Source organism: Lepidochelys kempii, chromosome 21, assembly GCF_965140265.1.
Source record: "Lepidochelys kempii isolate rLepKem1 chromosome 21, rLepKem1.hap2, whole genome shotgun sequence".
Classification (NCBI taxonomy): domain Eukaryota; kingdom Metazoa; phylum Chordata; order Testudines; family Cheloniidae; genus Lepidochelys; species Lepidochelys kempii.
Window position 1 is genome coordinate 3,217,284 of NC_133276.1, and position 19,324 is coordinate 3,236,607.

The following is a 19,324-nucleotide window of genomic DNA, read 5'->3' on the forward strand; positions in this document are numbered from 1 at the left end:
CCACACTCTGGTCATGTTTCCAAGCTCTTCTCCATAACCACAAAGGGCTACAAACTTACTTTTTTTAAAAATGAAAACTGAGATTCTGACCTGAATCCAGGAGCTGGAGCTTTAAGGAAAACACCAACTCCCAAGACTCATGATAAAAACATGAAAGTTGGCAACACTGGAATTGTCACCTTTCCCCCAACTCCTCCCCTGTACAATCTGACATGGTTGTTCCCTTTATCCCCAGGATTTCAAGCCTGATTCTTCTTTCTCTGGTTGTTTAGGGTTCTAGTGATGATGAGCAGCACATCAGCAAATCCACCTCGCTGATCGAAAGCCAACATCACCACCTGCTGCACTGCCTGGAAAAAACAACTGTAAGTAGCAACAGGACCCTTTCTAAATCTGATTAAATCCTTTGCTCCTGGGTCCAGGCTTCCTTTGGAAAGGACATGGGTGCAGTATGCTCCTCTAAACCAACGCATGCACTCACAAACACTCATCCCCGTTGGTGATAAAAATATGTGTCAGTGAAGTGATGGGTCCTGAATTTCAGAAGTTCCCTGGAATATGTCATATGGGGAAAGATTCACTTTCTTTTTGTGAATTGCTTCACAAATAAGCATTGTGCAAAATGCTAACAGTGTACATCTGTGTAAAAGGGATGGATTGTCCTGTGCAGGCATTTACACCAGGGCACAGTCAGTGCAAATCACTATCCTTCTGATCGGGTAGCATTTCTCCGCCTCCTGGCACTCACTTTGCAACTGGTGCAAATGACAGTACAGACTGCAGGGCAAACAGCCACTGCAGAGCAGAGAAACAGCCTGCAATGACCAAAGAGACAGATTTGCGGGAGTAGGCTCTAACCATGGTTTCTGAATTAGGGCTAAACTCAGTTTGTCCTTGGCTACACTTGCAGTTAAAGTGCATATATTATGGGGGGGAGGGATAGCTCAGTGGTTTGAGCATTGGCCTGCTAAACCCAGGGTTGTGAGCTCAATCCTTGAGGGGACCATTTAGGGATCTGGGGCAAAAATTGGGGTTGGTCGTCCTTTGAACAGGGGGTTGGACTAGATGACCTCCTGAGGTCCCTTCCAACCCTGACATTCTATGGTTCCTCTAAACCCATTGCTCCCACCCACTACCAATGATGTATGCAACTGCTGGCATGAAGAGGGCTACAGTGGGAAGCTGATGCCAGCAAACTCCAAGCCACACATATTCCCTACCACAAATAGGCCAGAGAAAACAACAACTGAGCCATTTAAAGGGAGCAGACGAGCCTTTTTGATGTGATTTAGTGACACTGTGCATGTCTTTCCTGACAAGCCTCATTTAAAGGAGCATGTAGTTCATCTGGAGGCCAGTCAAGTGGGTTCTCCTGTCATGACGTTTCACACATGCAATGCATGGTGCTGGAGTAAGACCCTAGGAAGCGCTATTTTTTAATTTTTAAATAGTTCTGTAAGCAGAAGTTCCTGGAAAAATTGCAAACAGATCTTTATCTCATGTGCATTTCATTTCCAGCTTTATATTCACTGGTGATTTGTGGTAAAGGGACATAGTGCCTATATTGTATATCATGGCCCATTCTGGAAAGACACCAGTGGGTTAAGACCTGATAAGATGTATCCCTTTCCTTATCTGCATCCACCATCAGATATGACTTTGATTTCTGACCTGCATACATAGTCTCAATTTCAGTTTGGTTCCTAGCAGGATAACACCACATAGGTTTCAAAGATGCATTGGAAGAAGACCACTGGTTAAATACTTATAGCAACTAAATCCTACAGGTCCTGAAACTCATCATGATGAATTATGAGGCTAATCATTCCAGTGCTGACGCACTATATCAGTGACTGTTGGTTTCATTTTATAGTATAAATCTGAGCTTGCCTGTGTTTCTGATAACTCTGTATGTTACATTACAAGCAGATATTTCACAACCTGACTCTTCAATTGTTTAGAATTCTGTACTTACCCTTAAGCTTTAAATAGTATATTTCAAATATGGCTCATATCATGTGATTGTTATCACTATTTGCAAAGTGCCATAAATTTGCCTGGTATTTTACAGAAAATAAAAAGATAAGATCTCTGTCCCAAAGCGTCCACCATCTATTGTCCGGATCCTGCTTAACTTTAACACATGCTTAACTTTACACACTGTGACAAGTTCTACTGACTGTCAGTGAATAAAGTTAAGTACATCTGTAAATCGTTGCAGGGCTCAGGCCTACATTAGACAAACTTCAGGCCAGATGATGACAGCCTCGCTCCGGAGTTGTACTTTTTTCCACAAGTACTCCCACTGATTTCAGTGAGACTGCTTGTCATATAAGTTGCTATTCAGTATGAGTAAGGCGATACCGTCTGGCCCAAAATGAATTATAACAACAGACGACTGGATCAAAGGGACAGCAGCAGAGAGAGGAGAATGCAGGGCAGAAGATTTTCCTTGTATTTTCTTTTGTATTGGCCCCAATTTATTTTGGCCGAGGTGCCAATGCAGGGTTAGGAACAGGAATATAGAAGCATTACTGCATTGAGTAGAACCAAAGAGAGCCACAAAAACTAGTGAGGTGAACTGTCCTGCCGTTGCAGTCAGATATTTGCATCAGCTGTTGAAAATTTTCTGAATTTTGATTTTTGGACCAAAAATGTCATTGCAATTTTGAATTTAGATGAACACTGCTGAAAAAAAAATCCACAAAATATTTGCTGCATTTTCCCCACATTTTCCAGCCTGTCCCAACCAGGATGAGATTGTCAGCCATGTTGTCACATATTTGCGTATCACAGTTAGAGCTGATCAAATCATGAAAATAATTATTTGAAAATAATGTACTTGATGAATAACAGTGTAACCCACACACCTCCTGGGTGTGGTGTTCTGTCCCTTCTAGTAGCACTGAGATGAGAGAAATAGATGTAGATGATTGAGTCTGCTCTACAGCCTTAGCTAGCAGCCAGTTGGTTTGAGGCTCATGCACTAAGTTTCGGAGGCCCCAGGTTCGATCCTGCCTGCTGACAACTGGGGTCTGTTGGCATTACAACAGCAAAGAAAATAATTTTGTGTCTTCAAAAAATGCATAGAACTGTTTGATTAATGAAAACAGTTAATTTTGAATACATTATTTGTTGGGTAATGGGGAAACAGAAGATAACTAACAACTTGAATAAGTTACAAAAAAGGGTCAAGCTGGATTCCTCATTTTCCACTTTTTAAATCAAGATAAGTTTTTTTTAAAAGATCTGCTCTACTTCAAAAGGAATTATTCTGGGGAAGTTCTATGGCCTGTATTATGCAGGAGGCCAGACTAAATTATCACAATCCTCCCGTCCCATCTGGCCGTGGAAATCTCTGAATCTCTGAACTGTTGAACAAACTCTTCACAGTAGTCATATGATCAGCTCTAATCATGATGCAAACACCACCAGGATTTTGTTTAAGGTGGGTTTATTTTGATTGTGGTTTTTTGGCTCTCTGCAACTCTGCTCAGCATTAAGTGGCTGTTCAGTTCTTGAACTTTGAGTGCTGCTGACCTGGAGTATCAACGTTTTCAAAAAAGAGATTGTCATTCAAGGAGTCAGATGCAGCATGTTTAGATTGTGGTTCTCAATGCATTAGTCAAAACAGCTCAATCAATTTTTGTGTTGAAATTCCTGTACTTCCTTGGCATTCTTAATCTATTAAGATATTATGCAAAAATGTCAAATCACAGCATATGAATTCTTAAACACTGAAGAGTCATTTTGCAATGTTTCAAAGTTGCAGGTGGAATGGAATGAGGAATGATCCATGTGCATGGTTACCAACACGTTTCAAAGGGCAATTCACCTTTCCTGAAACTAGACAGAGGGATTTTAAAAGTACATTCTTTATTTTTACAGTATCTGCAGTTGTCACTAGAATAAAGTCCTACAATTTAACAGCTGTGAATGGCCCACAAATCTGATGTGTTAAAAGACAAAGTGGCCTCGAGGTGCTTCCGACAATCATAACAAAAAATTGTTTGCTATGTTAACACAAGATTTTTCAGCTCTGTTCCCCACCCCAGATGTGAACACTGACATTCATATCCTACCCTTTCTCTGGCTGCTGCCTGGTTTGAGCCACATCCTTCAGCCAAAACCTTCCTTCTATATTTCCACAAAGGCCAATCAAAACACAGCCCCATTGCTTGTGTAACCCCTGATCCAGACACACTGCAATCCCAATTGGGCAAGATCTGATTGAGTGGCTGAGAATTTGTTTTATCCTCTGCTTCTGGCTCTCAATAAATAAATAAAATAAAAAATGAACAAACAGCTGTAAATTGCCTTGCCCTTCCACTCTCTTTTAGAAAGAGAACACAAACAATTAAAATGCAAGGTTCCAGAACACTATGTTGAAAGAAAGATAAAGAAAAAGACTAATCTGATTTAGCAAATGAGTTTAGTAAAGGAAAGGCTCAATTGCCCATTCAAACTTGGGGTGCCAGATGGAATGCTGAGATTGAATGGATGGAATGCTGGGACTAAACTCTGGAATGCGGGAATGGACAATCAATCGTGTTTTTATCTTTTGTTGGCATGTTGTCCTGTAGGGATTGTCCTATCTTGTGGATGATCCCCTGTTATCTGTACGAACTTCCACCATCAAGGTATTTCCTTTTTAATTCAATCTGTTTTCTACGATCTCTGTAACACGTCCAGAGTGTTTGTTTCCTTTCTTGTTATTGGTCCTGTTCTTGAGAGTTTGTGCATGTGGTTCATTTTTTGCTGATACCTTTGTTCGCTGTAAGACCTAGTATCTGTTGCAATTAAAATTGATGACTGCCTTATCTCCAGTTCCCCCTTCCTTCTTTTCCAGTTCTGTTCGGTAAAAAGCAAAATTTGTATGTTAGGCATCTATGAATATTTATGTATGCGCCTAGATGTGTATATACTTTGGTTCTTCCCTACACTGTCTTCTACTCATTGGTGCAAGAGGCACTGAAGTTTTCCATGCAACTCTGCAGTTCTAGGCTACCCAACTTTGAAGTTCTAGGCTGCCCTTTATCATCATTTTCCTCCCCCTTACTCTTCCCACTGGCAGCTTCCACCTTGACACCTTTATTTCTGCCACATATAACTCAGCTGCCAGCCCAGCTTTGAATGGAACTGTAGGTGTGACATACCTTCAGAGATCAGCTTAACCAGCACACCATACCTAAACTTTCCAACTTGATGACCAATTGGTCCTGCTGACACAAACAGTACACATCACAGCCTTAGCCCCAAACACAAAGAAGACAGTGAGCCTGACTCTCCTTTCCACACAGGTTTATAACAGTGAGGCACCACAGATTTCACCAAAGTCACTTCAGAGATACAGGTGTGTCAGTGAAAGGAAAAATGAGGCCCAAACTATTTACGGATATGGAATGCGTAAGCCAGCTGGTCCTGACAGGCTGTTATGCCTCTGCCACAGCTTCTCTTATTCCCATGTTGTTGTGGGGGAGCAAATACGTTCTCTTGGTTGCCATGAGTAATGGGATGAAGTCATCTCCTTCCCGGTTGTTGTTTGCATTTTTAAATCTGGGAACTGTCTAGTGCAAGCTGTTTCAGGCACAGGGGCAGAGAGCTGAGGGGCTGACCTTTCCCACAAGAATAGCAAAAGGTGTTCTTGAAAATGAACCACCTTAGGGTAGGTTTCAGAGTAACAGCTGTGTGAAAAGGAGGACTTGTGGCACCTTAGAGACTAAGGTGCCACAAGTCCTCCTTTTCACCTTAGGGTAGCTACTGGCGAGAGTGACACTGTTGTTCTTTTCCCTGCCAGAACCATGAGTTCATAGATGAGCAGCTGTTTGAGCAGAACTGCATGGATAACTCAATGCAGAATTACCCCTCCACTCGCAGCCCCTCATTGTCAAGTAACAATGGCGGGTCCACCTCCTGTTGTTCTCGACGCAACAAGAAGACGACTCATCTTCCGAACTCCAACGTGCCAGCCACTCGCCTGCGGAGCATGCAAGAGCTAAGCACGATACACATCCAGTGCAGTGAACAGCCATCACTTACAACAAGGTACAGTGAGCTGACTGCTGACTGCTGCATGCAAAGCTGCTAAGGGTGATGTCTATCTGAGATGAGTTTGGGGCAGTTTCTACTCACTCGGCCCAGGAGAAGTGGGTCCCACCTGGGATGATCTAAGTTCCAGTTCTACTAACATGCTCCCAGGAGAGGTGGCTCCTGGCTGCTATGTGCAACTCCGATGGACTTGTCCCAGAGGAAGCTGACCCAAGCTCTAGCTCAGTTCTTCTCCAGCCAGTTTGGACCCAAGAGAGGTGACTTCCAGCTGAGGCTCCCCTTGGTTCAGCCTCAGCTGTAACCAGATTGCTACAGCTCATGCAGGACCATTTCTGCAGGCCAGCAGGAGGCAATACCCAGCTCAGCACAGCTCTTCTTTGGCTGACCAGAGGGAGGCAGCTCTCAGTTTCTGCCAACTTGACCACAGCTGTGTGCTCGGTCATGAGCGATGCCAGACAGCATCGGTGCCAGGCAATCTGTATGTGCTGCATAAAGTACAGAATGGGTTGAGTTGTGCGAGTCTAATGTGTGATTAGTAACATCAGTGAAGCAAGATCTCTCTTTCAATAGAGGATTTTCAAATGGACTCTCCTTTCAAACATAATTTAGTGCATAATCGAGGCATCACCATCATAGTAGTTGAATGAACTTCTGAAGTCCTCGCCCTGTGCCCAGCCAAACTTCTTGTGCATTAGGTTTCACAGTAACAACCGTGTTAGTCTGTATTCGCAAAAAGAAAAGGAGTACTTGTGGCACCTTAGAGACTAACCAATTTATTTGAGCATAAGCTTTCGTGAGCTACAGCTCACTTCATCGGATGCATACTGTGGAAAGTACAGAAGATCTTTTTATAACACCCATTTTTTCATGCTTTGTGTGTATAAAAAGATCTTCCGTACTTTCCACAGTATGCATCCGATGAAGTGAGCTGTAGCTCAGCAAAGCTTATGCTCAAATAAATTGGTTAGTCTCTAAGGTACCACAAGTACTCCTTTTCTTCTTGTGCATTAGGGAGCTTTGGAAAAGGGGAGGAGGCAAAGACTTGCATTTGAAACAGTAACTCCAGCCTTCCCCCTGATTCCAAAATGTATAAAATCCATTTTACCCACAGTAGAAATGCAGCTGCCTCTGGGGCAAGGAGGATGCAGCTATTCTGCACCAGTAACATGATTCAGCAAGGTGTTTAAGTGAAGTATAATGTATGAGAATGGGAATGAGAAAGGGAATAGTGAGGGAGTTCATTCCCCATGGCCCTTTCAGGCATTAGCTCAGTATTTCCCAAAGGGTGGGGGTATCCCCTTGGGGGACAGAAAGGATTAGACTGGAGGAACGGACAGGCCTCTCCGTTGTTTCCTACAATCTTCCATTAAAAAAAAAAAAAAGTACATATCCAGCTATTATGGTTTTAAAGAAAACCTTGAAAAGGTTATCCAAGTGTAATCAACATCTGCCCGAGTCTGCAGCAAGCCTGAAACAAAAGCTCTGAAGCGTATGAACTGCTCTGTTCATTTCAGTGGGTGCTCAAACCAATTCCAGTTATGACATTTTAAATGTCAAAACTGTTACAGATGAGCAGTGACAGAGCTATTACGAAGATCTGCACTCTCTACTGGGAGCAGCCGCTCATGGCGGGTTGGGCTTTAAGAACACATGGAGAGGCTGCAGTGAGAAGGAGGGACTGGGGATTCTTTTAATTTTCCTGATGCAGGGCTCAGTTTTCTAAGGTTTTGGAAACTCTGCCTTAACCTCTTCAGCTGCGACTGTGGCTACGCAAGAGAGCTGACAGCGGCAGAGCTGCACCGACGCAGTGGCACCCCTGGAAGCTCTCTAGCGTAGCTGCTCTAAGCCGACGGGAGAGAGCTCTCCCGCCAACTTAATTAACCCAGCCACAACGAGCGGCAGCAGCTCTGTGGGCGGGAGCAGCTCTCCCACGGGCAGAGCACTGTCCGCACCAGCAGTTAGGTCGGTGTAACTGACGTTGCTCAGGAGTGGCCTGTTCACACCTGTGAGCGACCTAAGTTACACCGATGCAAGTGGCAGGGTAGACAGTGTGGGTGGGGTTAGTGGGTTACCGACACTGGATGGCTTTAGCCCCACACTTCTTTTTTCCTATAACTGCAGAGGTGTTATAACAGGCCACTCTACCTTGAGTGTTCCCTTACAATATGTGCTAACTACTTATGCTAAACAAGCTGTTCCACCTTGTATTTAGCTGTGGGGCCGGGAGTACATTTCCCAGGCCTGACGCAGAGCTCAGTGTGGCTCGAAAGCTCGTCTCTCTTGCCACCAGAAGTTGGCCCATTAAGACACATTACCTGACCCACCTTGTCACACAGAAGTACCCAGACACTTGAGACATTAGGACAGAGTCTGTTAGTGAGTCAACCTGTAATAACAACAGCGGTGACTTTCCAACAGGGAACCCTTTATATTTTGAAAGGACAAGCCCTGTGTTTAAAGCAAGCCTGTTCGGCTGGTAACTGAGGACTCCTGCAGCTATGCAGATGCACAGAAAACAGACCTATCATTTTCCCGTGGTAATTAATTATAGGATGCAACTGATGCAGATCTAATAGGAATGCTCCCAGCTGCCAGATTCTCAAGACTACTGCAGGGGAAACAAGTAGAAAAAAGATAAAGGGATGGAGGTTTTGAAAGGGGAAATAAAACTGCACTGAAGTTTAAGCCTGCGGTCAGGGAGCCCTTATGGGCTCATAAGACTTTGGACCTGATTACTGACTCTTGTATTATTAATAAATAAATAAATAAATAAACCCTTTTGTTTTCTAGTCGTTCCAGTCTCAATATGAAATCAGATGACGGGCTGAGACCGAACTGCAAAACCTCCCACCTCACGACAGCCATCATCAGTATTCCTACCCCACCGGCACTGACGCCAGAAGGAGAGAGCAGGCCCTCACCGAGCAGCCCTCAACCCACTACGAACATTTCCACCACAAGCAGCAACATAGTCAAGGTCTCTGCCTTGTAAGGTGTCGTTTGAAGGAAGCAGCTGGAATGCCGGCGTCCCGCCCCCTCCACACCTTCATGTTCCTTTCTTGCTGCAAATTGTGCCTGGATGGACCAACCTGACATTTCGTCATAGAATTAGCAATGGAGACCTAACGAGGCAGCTTTCTTCAAACTCGCATTCATGCCATGGACTGAGAGAACAGCTGAGGAGAGGGAGGAAGAGGTGGGTTGAAGAAAGGGTCTGTGTGTGCACGCGCCTGCAGAGAGCCTTGATTCAGGATATGACGCAGAAAATTGTTTCCAGAGGCTAGAGAAAAAGAACCGGCATGGCAACGAGAAAGTCAATAAAGAAACAAATATAACACTGTGTATCTCGGCACCTTTTTAAAGGTTTTTAATGGATAATATTTATTCATGCGGAAATGACTGAAAAAGGTGAAAAAATGGATTTTGTGATTTTTTTTTTCCTTCATGGAGCAGAATCTTTAATCAACCAAAATTACACATCTTTTTTTTTCTTTTATAGAGAAAGATTTAGACAAAGAAGACAGCTGTCCCAGAAATCTATTTCCGTTCCTCTGTGTGGTGTGGTGTGTGTGTGTGTGTGAGAAAAAGAACCACATCGAAATGACACACAAAGGTCTGAGCACATTTTCCTGATTTGGTGCACAGTATCAAACTGATTGCATGCACACACCCCCCCACACAAATAAATCTTTCACCCTGGAAGGCACTCTTTATTGAGATGATTTTGTAACCGCCTTTTAAGTCAATACAGTGCAACTGCAAACAGTGTGTTTGTCTGCTAATTATTGTCTGTGAAAACATATTTGTGGAAAAAAAAAAAAAGACAGGCTTTTGTAAAGTGTTAGTCCCACATGGATTTCTGCTTTCTATTTTTGTTATCACTTACTTGTGACGAGTGTGACTAGACTACCAGTTCTGTATTTTTAAAAGGAAAAACATTAAAAATGTAGGAAAACTTCTTAAAATCCTGTGCACACGAATGGCAAAGAGTGTGGAAGCTCCCAACCCAACTGCACCAGATCATCAGAAATAGGATAGACTGTACCGGTCATCTATGCTAATGCTTTTTTATTTTTATATATGCTAATATTGGACATGCAACCCATTGTAAATCACAGCCAAGTAGCGTCTATACCAGATCCAAGTAAACGCGGAGCCAACCATTCAGCATGGACTGAGAAGGTATCTGGCTTTTTAACGCACTCCTGGGGCTCCTACTGGCCGACTGATGGTGTCTGGGTTGCACTGATGTGGTAGGTAAACCAGTTTAGCAACTTTAGTCCTCCCCTCCCAGCACAGGAGCTACAGCGTGTATGCAGTTGAGCAGGGGAAGGGATACAGGGGTTTTGAATACCCGGGATATGGTGTGGAACAGACACCACTTTACTTTGCAGCTCTATTCTTCATCTGGGAAAAGTCACACACTTCTAGTCAACCAAAAACTGTAACTCTGTGTGGTACTTGCCAAGCTTAATACTTCTGACTAGTTCTATGGTGAATACTGACTGTTCTCCCTAAGATCTTTCTAGTAACAATATGGTCTTGAAATACAAGGACCTGACAGTTTCATTTATATATGACCTTTCTCCATTTGGAAAAGTAAGTGGGAAATAATTGCTTATTCTCCTGCTACACATTCCTCAGACCACCTTTTTGTTATGGGTGCAATTCGTTAGCCACAGCACATACTGATCCAACATAGTACATGCCATCCACAGACACGTACAGTATAATGTAGTATTAATTATCACATCCAAATGCCTCAATCAGGCTCAGAGCCATGTTGTGAGGTGCTGAACATACATAGACACATAGAACATACAGACATAGACACAAACCCTGCCCCAAAATTGCTTACAGTCCAATAGATAGCAAGGAGCCATTTCATGCTTCCCTTCTCTCAACAGTAAATAGTAACTTCACTAACACAGCACTATCTGCCACACCACTCAAAGCATACCCCTGGGTGATTCAACAAAAGGATGGGGGGTTTTGCCTCTCAAAATGCACATTGATGTTATAGGACTTAAAATTATGCACTATCAACCCACCTTGTCAACATTCCTAACTTATTACTGGGTATCATGTGGACTCAGATAGCTGTTGTGATAACCCAGTAACCTACTGAGAAACTTATCCCATTCTAGGAATGATAAAGCTAGAGCTAAACATTCAGTAATGTCATAAACTGATGCCCCTTTGCTCCAGGGCTGGATAGCTCCCTATATCACATTCTCCAGCACTATGTCCAGTCTGTTTTAAATCACTCAGGTGCTGTGGTTCCTTTGCTACTTTCCTCAGGCGGTTATTCTGTAGTTTACCATTAGCAATTTTTCTTGGCGCTTAACTTAATTGTTCCTTTGCTTCATTTAGTCCCCTTACGTCTGATCATACCCCTGCCCTATTGAACATCTTCAGGCCTAAACAAAGCCTGATTCTCCATTGCCTTGCACCTTATGCCCTCATTTACATCTGTGCAAAGTAAGGCTAAAATGCTACCATGCTGGCTGGGAATGTATTACTCCCACTGTGCACTCAGTTTGCATGGGTTTAAATGAACCAGCTACAGGGTGACAAAGAGCCAGGTCCTCGCCTTGTAGTCTCAGCTCTGCCCTTCTCTTCCGTTGGAGTCTTAAACAAGTCACTTCATTTCTCTGTGCCTCAGTTTCCCCATCTATTAAATGGAGAGAATGACACCCACCCATGGAAAGCACTTTGTGTACAGTGTATTATTATTAATCAAAGTATTTCCTGAACATTCACAATTTGTCAGGGACATAAAGAAAAACAAGAAAAACAGTGCTTGGGGTTCCTCTCTCTAGCTGTTTGGGCTCAGGCTGCCAGGGTAGCCCAGCCCTTTGCTATGTTCTGCATAGGCAAAATTATTTTTCTGCTTAATCAAAAGCATGCAGCATAACATTTCTATCATTACTTTAGCAAGTGCTGCCACACACAATCACTGGCTTGGCAAAGATCCTTGTGAATAGAAAGGGGGGTGAGGAGAATCACAAAGGGTTGATTTCAATAGTTTAAGACAAAAATAACATTTATAATGGAGGCATTAGCCCATTTCAATGCTCATCTGAACAGGATTGGGGCAAATCTGCCCACCTGTAAATAACTGTGTACAGAACTCCCTGGGTTACACAGTGCAACGATAGCCTTGTAGTGAAAGCACTTTGCAGTCACTGAAATAGCACAGACCAGAATGAATCCACATGATATGTATTATATCGTACTGTACATATACGCATAATTCAAATGTTTTACTGATAAACACAGAGCTGCAGAAAGAGCTCTGTGTTTCTGCAGGAGGAAGGGAGACCATTTGTTTTGATAAGCACAGGAATTGCTTGGCAGTCATGCACTCCCAGGGTAATGAGAGGGAACTGACTTGATTAGCTTATGTGAACATACAAAACATTACTGGAGACAGGGCCAAACCAAACCCCAGGTTTTGAGCACTCTCAGACATAGGTTAGTTTAGATCTGGCCTGGGATCCAAACTCTAGAGCTTGGGCCCTTCTCGCCCTTACTGACCTTGTTCTGTCCTCTAACCATTCCCCACCTTCATGCGTAGAGATGTTATAGCTACATAAACCGGCAATTGCCTGCACCAACACCCCATTTACCTGAGGCACATGGAATGCAGTTTCTTCAGGGGTGGTTCTGCATGACAATACATACAGTAGGAGAGGGAATGTAGAACTGTACCGATTATGTTCCTGAAGGGCAGCTGGAACAGAGCAATCCGACGAGTAAATCCAATCAAAAAAATGCCAAACTGTTTTTCCCTTATTTTTTTTCCTACTTTTTTCCAGAATTTCTTGTGAATTTTTTTGTTTTCTCCTTTAAAAAAAAAAAAAATTGATCATTTATATAGGGAAAAAATCATGTTTTCATATTTTTTTTAATCAGCAAATGTCAAAGGAAACAATTTTCTTTGAAAATTTTTGTTTCCTTTGAAATGCCATTTTGAAGAAAAAAGTCTCAAATTTTCACCCAACTTTACTGATGAGTCTATTTTCCTCTCAGCTGGCACTGGGTTGCTGCTTATAGCAGAACTGCACACGCTCTAGGAGCAAACACACCCATTGCAAATGACTGGTACATTCCCCTACCCCAAACTTTGAAATCAAGCTACTCGCTTTGAAACCCTTCTCGCCTATCTTTGTTTTCTAAGAACTTCCAAGTCACTCAAAGAAACTACCACAAAACTTAAACCACTGTACAGAAATTAAAGATGGAAGAGACCATTTAGTCCAGCCCTTGCCAACACACAATTCTTCCCTGTAAAATATTTCCCAGTGCTTTTTCTAGACTAGATATAAATCTCCCCAGGGACAGGGCTCCCACTGCTTCACTTAAGAAATTATTTCAGCCTAATAGATCTCAATGTCAGTGAGTTTTCGCCTGATACAAAGCCATAATTTTCCCTCCCTTATTTTTCATTCCATTACTCTTGATTATTTCCCCTTGCACTTGCTAAATAATCCCTCCCCCCTCCTTGAGTGTTAGCTGTGCACAAACAACTGAAGAATATAAAGTCTTGTCTTTGGCCAGCAAATTCTAATGCAGGAGGCTGCTTTTGGGTGCCAAAGGATTCATATTTTAAAGGTAAATTGGGGAGGGGGGGGGGAGGAAATCATAAAATAAATAAGCTTGCAATTCTAAATTCTTAATAGAAGCAGCTTACCCACTGAAAAACTGAATTGCTATTTTCAACACTGGGAAATCACTTTATTTTTTATGGTGTTCAGAGCTGCCAAAACCTAATTTTAAAGTTGCAGGTTTTCCCTGAAATAGCTGATGCCTCCGTAGCATTAGGAGCCAGCTCTCACGGCTCTGATTTACGTAACTGGAGGGGAGGGGGGAAGAGGAGTTCTACCAAGAGCTCAGATTTTGTCGGTTCAGTAGAGGAGGAGGTGCTTTTTCAAGTATTTTAGAAGTAAATCCATTTGTAATCATGTTGTCTGTTACACATGTTCTAATGCAGATTGGGGATCTTAAAAATCATCTTTAACTGATGGTTTGCAGTGTTCCCTGTAAGAAAGAGATTAAGACAGGGGCAATGTTGGATTACGGTGGAGTTACAAGTCAGCATGCGGTGGCTCAAGAGCAACAGCGGTTTTGAATAAAAAGCCTTATTTGCTAGGTTTAAAGCTTGATTGAATAATAATATTTGCAACTATTTTTTTTCTACATCGATTGTATTTGTGGATAATTAGTAATTATTCTTCCACACTGGAAAGCTCTGTAGCTGATTAAATATTTTAAATTATTTGGCAAATTTGTGATTGTTTTCTGAGACATTTTGGTCAACTGCACTGAATGGTGTGACTTCATAACTGAGGTTACAGGCCTAACAATTAATGATGCCATAAATGGTTTAACTTCCTTTCCCATTAGGATTTCCTTCTAGATCCTTAAGATTAATAATGAGATGCAATGTGGTTTAATGATTAAAATTGGGATTTAGGATCAGGATGCCTATATTCTATTCCTGACTCTCTTTCTGAATCACCGTGTGACCTCAATCAAGTCACTTTGCCTCTCTATGCCTCAGTTTACCCATCTGTGAAATAGGGATGATAATACTTTCCTGTCTCACAGCGGTGTTGTGAAGTTTAATAAATGTTTGCAAAGTGCTTTAGAGATCCTCCAATGACAGGGACTAGAGGAGGGAAACGATTTATTTATTTATATTTGGGATACAAGACTGAGCCAGAAAGATTTCATGTTGATCAGTCAACCACACCACACAAAGATGTTTGTGAAAAATTCCTGCTATAGTCTTATTTTCAGCCAATAGTTTGTTATTTTTGTATGTATGTGTTATGTGTTTCTTCTCCTTAAGTTTTGAACTGGCACTAGTCATAGCAGGTCATATAGCTGTTTGGATGAAAGGTTAATAACCATACAATGCTCTTCTCAGTTCTCTGTTGCAACCATAACTGGAGTTCCAGCTGGTATCTTGGACCAATGAAATATTTTACAAAAAACACGTGTGATGGTATATTTTTGATAATCAGTGAGACATTCCAATGCAATGGTGTTTTCTTTAAAGGTTTTATGTTATGAGAAACGCTCGCCCTTATTATTTTCTATTTTCGTACTATAAATGGGCTTTGCTTACAAGCATCACAAATGACAGACAAAATGTACTGTACAAAAGGGCAGGTAGATTCATTTGAGAACACCCTTCTAAAGAACTCTACGTTTCTGTTGTCTTCTTTTTGACTTGTAGTGCATATGTTGAAACTTGTATATCATTTACAGTATTGAGTCTTGTGCCACTGCTGTACCTGATGTATCCAACCTGGATTAAACAGAGTATATGCCACAAATACTAAGATTATGCTGTAGATTTCTTTTAGAAGAAGTTTTTTTTAAAGGCATGTTGTTTCTTTAACATTACCACAACCAAGGTATTTATGATACATAAAAATGTCAGTTTAAACATAAATTCCCTTTCTTCTATTACCAGAATTCATCCATCCAGAAAGTTTGTTTTAATGGCAATAGGTTCTGAAATTCTATTTTATTTTTTTATAAAAATCTGGAAGTCTGAAGTGCTTTTCCCTAGCCCAGTTTGCATTCTTTTTCTTTCAAGGGGCAGCGTTCCTTGCAGATCAACAGCTCTGTACTTTACTACAAATGGATGGCAATGGATCTAGTATAGAGAACAAGATGCTTTGGAGACCTTCCCCCACATGCTTTTTTTTGGGGGGGGGGGGAAGGGAAGGGGGGAGAGCCCAGGCTACTGTAGAATTTCCTTGGACTTCATGAAAAGAAATCAAACCTGTCAGCACACCCTCTGCCCCGCCTTCTGTAGTTATTTCCCTGTAAGCAGTCAAAAGTTTGTGTTTCTTTTCATTGTCAATGAAAGACGCTTACAAGATTTTAGGCCATGCTAAACACCATGGATATCTTTACTATCTATACAATCTTTGCTATACAATTCTCAGAATGGTCCCTTTACCAGAAGGCTACTCTATGACTTGTTAGCTTGACTTGTTCATACCCACTCTCAAGCATATGGGACTTTGCTTCACCAATTATGGAGTTATAAGGACAGCTGCTAATGGCATAAAAAGATAGTGAATTTCTTCCTCTCTTTAGACGGTAGGGAAGGATTAAGTTCTCATGTCAACTATATTGTAGCATTATCAGCTTCTCACACGTCATTCGGTTGCAGCCCATACACACCAGTACAACATTTGTCTAACTGTTGTAAATGTAGTTGGAATGTTGCAAGCACTTTACAAACACCTGAGTTACAAATTGACGACTCAACCACACCCCTCATTTCGAACCGGAAGTATGTAATCCAGCAACAGCAGAGACCAAAAAAGGTGAATATAGTACAGTACCATGTTAAACAAACTAATAAAAATAAAGGGAAAGGTTTTTTTAAAAAAGGGAAGCTTGTCTGGGCTTTGCCTCCAAAAAAAATTGACAAGGTAAGGAAACTGGTTCTGTGCTTGTTTGATTTAAATTAAGATGGTTAAAAGCAGCATTTTTCTTCTGCATAGTAAAATTTCAAAGCTGTATTAAGTCAATGTTCAGTTGTAAACGTTTGAAAAGAACCACGATAACGTTTTGTTCAGTTACAAACATTTCAGAGTTACGAACAACCTCCATTCCCGAGGGGTTCGTAACTTCTGAGGTTCTACTATAGTTCTTGGAGACAAAGCCCAGACAAGCTTCCCTTTTCTCCCATGCTAGACAACTTCTCAATCACACAACTCTTCAAGAAACTCCTCTCCCTTATTTAGGAGCTGACCCCCATACCAGGGTCAAGCCGTGAAAATGGGCTCAGGCCCTTAAAAAACCCCATACCTCAGTGGGTACACACATACAGTGTGTGTCTACCTTTCCACTCTAAGCTTCAGTTCAGAGGAATAGAGTTTCACGACAGCATACTACCATTCCCATGGCCTTCCCGCTCTGATCAGAGCGGCGAGATTTTGCATAGTAGGTAATTTTAAAAAAGGCAGTCTATATTTTCAGTTTATGGGCACGGCCTGCTTGCAACTTAATTTCCAACGTACATGAGAGGTAGTGTCTCCAATCTCTCTATGAAAAGGGCAAATTCATTCAAACTAACAATCTAATTGGCTAAGGACTAGAGAGAAATGGTGTATTGTGTGCACAAAATTTCTCAATCTTCCTTTCCAAGCAAAAGCAGCAAGTACTGGTTCCAGTGGAAAAATTTACTTCACCATATGTCAGATGCATAGTCTGCCCTCTTTCCCCTGCCCCAGCCCCACACAAAAACACAAAAGAACACCACCACAAAAACCCAACAAACAACAAACCAACAGAAACTGACAAAGCAAAAACAACAACAAATAAAAACCCCAGAAGCACAAACTGCTGCTTGTGCCCTTCTGATGCTGAAGCTGGAGCAGAGTGTGGAAAAGCAGCTCGGGACACAGGATGCACATGAACAAATCCAACAACTGCCGTATTGCTCACCTCAAGAAAATATGTTTGGTGTCAGCTACACAACTGAGCAGAGTGAAGGAAGGGTTAGGAGGGAAAAAAACACTGATTACAAAATGGCTCTAAATGGAGAAAAATCTGGTTAAAGTGCATTTATACATATCCTGAAAACATCCTGTCCTAATAGCATTGTGGGATTCTCTTGCAACTCCCTCCCACTGATTTAAAGAGCTAAAATGACAAGTCAGAGAGAAGAATTTTCCTAACTGCCACTATTGCAAACCCCAAACAAACTTGAAACTTCAGTGTGCCTGACGCCTCTGAAAGCATTACCATAATAAAAATTTTGCAGCTGGAAGTTGGCCATGACTAGGCAAAACCCAAAATACAAGCCAGTTTGCTTTCTCAGCTATGCAAGGGTAACAGTTCAAAAAATTTTTTAGCAGTAAAGCCAGTAGATATGACTTAAAGACACATGGGAATAGCTATACTGCTTATGTTGTTGCCTTTTTAAAATCACTTTTGCAGTTCAAAAATAATATCATCCTTTTAGCACTGACTGCTTTATGACTACAGAACACATGAAATGGAGAGACCTGCTGACACAGCCTTTGCAAGGGAACAGTAAGGCAGACAGCCCGGGATGCAGCCCAATTCTGCATCCTCCTTTCCAGCTCATTAGAACTGGAACAGAATTTATTGTTTTTAGAAACAAAAATCACATCATAGTCTTTTCAACGAATAAAAAAACCACTCAGAATTGTGTTATTGCTATCGTGTTCATTTATCCTGATGTTACAGAGGAAAAAAATACCTATATAGCTCAACTGCCTTTTCTAAATTTTAACTAGTGTCATTCAATCAAAAGTTATACTGCACATATCAAGAATTCTTTGAAATATAAAGAGACATATTAAGGATGAAGAGTTCTCCTTGTGCATTGCTTTAAAAATGGCCGTTCTGATTCTGCAAGCTCTACACCTGCAGGATTCCCAAGCTCTACATAAATACAAACAATGGGCTCAATCCTGAATGTAAGAGGAAGAACAATCACAACTGATTTTACACAAAATCTCACCCCAAAAACTTCTAAGAGTTAACAGTAAAAACCCATGTCAACATGTCTCTCTCCTTAAAACAGTCTAATTAAAAGCTGCTAATTAGACAACCCCACTGTAAACATTGAGCAACAGTTATGGTTAAAAATTATTAAGCTTGTTACTTTTTCCACTTGCTGTGAACCCCAACACCCACTAGGTGCCACTGTTGTTTCTTCTCACAAAAAAAAAAAAAAAGTGAAAGCAGAGAGCCTGAATTCACCAGCAGATAGGTGCTACTTTCATGTGCTATATTATCAATTTTGTCCAGTTACCGCAGACTGAAAAGGAAAGGAAGTTTATACCACAAAACTCAACTATTTGCTACTTGACAAGTAGCAAATAGTCAAAGCTGAGATAAGAGCATTCACTTACTGGCATGCTCACGAATATAGGTTTGTAAAAGTGCTATATAGAACTATCCACTGCCAACAGGTCTGCTTCTCTACACATCGCTTTGTCCAGACATCTCCTATGTCTTATGGTTAAAGAGCTTCACTGCACCATGAAAGACCTCCCTGAAGCCTTTTAAGGAGCTTTGGATTGTTTAAGTAGTAAGGGGTGGAGTTTTGCTACAGAGCAAGGGCTTGAACATTGGCCTTTGCGCAAGTATTTTGTGACTGCTTAACATTAACATGAGGTCTGCAGTAACTTGGGAACGTGTAGCCATACAGCACGTTTCAACATGATTATTGCACCAAAGGTACAGCCATGCACAACACAGGACTTGC

General features: G+C 41.6%; 1 protein-coding gene across 12 annotated transcripts in view; it reads left to right on the top strand.

The window, feature by feature from the left end:
- Nucleotides 1-15,397, top strand: part of KCND3 (potassium voltage-gated channel subfamily D member 3) — a 416,732-nt gene extending 401,335 nt beyond the window's left edge. For 10 of the 12 annotated variants that reach the window (XM_073320252.1, XM_073320245.1, XM_073320244.1 and 7 more), the window contains 4 exons: nucleotides 273-365; nucleotides 4,584-4,640; nucleotides 5,798-6,045; nucleotides 8,839-15,397. In XM_073320252.1, the coding sequence (XP_073176353.1) occupies nucleotides 273-365; nucleotides 4,584-4,640; nucleotides 5,798-6,045; nucleotides 8,839-9,040 (600 nt within the window). In that variant the 3' untranslated portion in view covers nucleotides 9,041-15,397. The remainder of the gene's footprint in view (nucleotides 1-272; nucleotides 366-4,583; nucleotides 4,641-5,797; nucleotides 6,046-8,838) is intronic. The other 2 variants (XR_012155846.1, XM_073320253.1) reach the window with 2 other exon arrangements.
- Nucleotides 15,398-19,324: the final 3,927 nt, after the last annotated feature.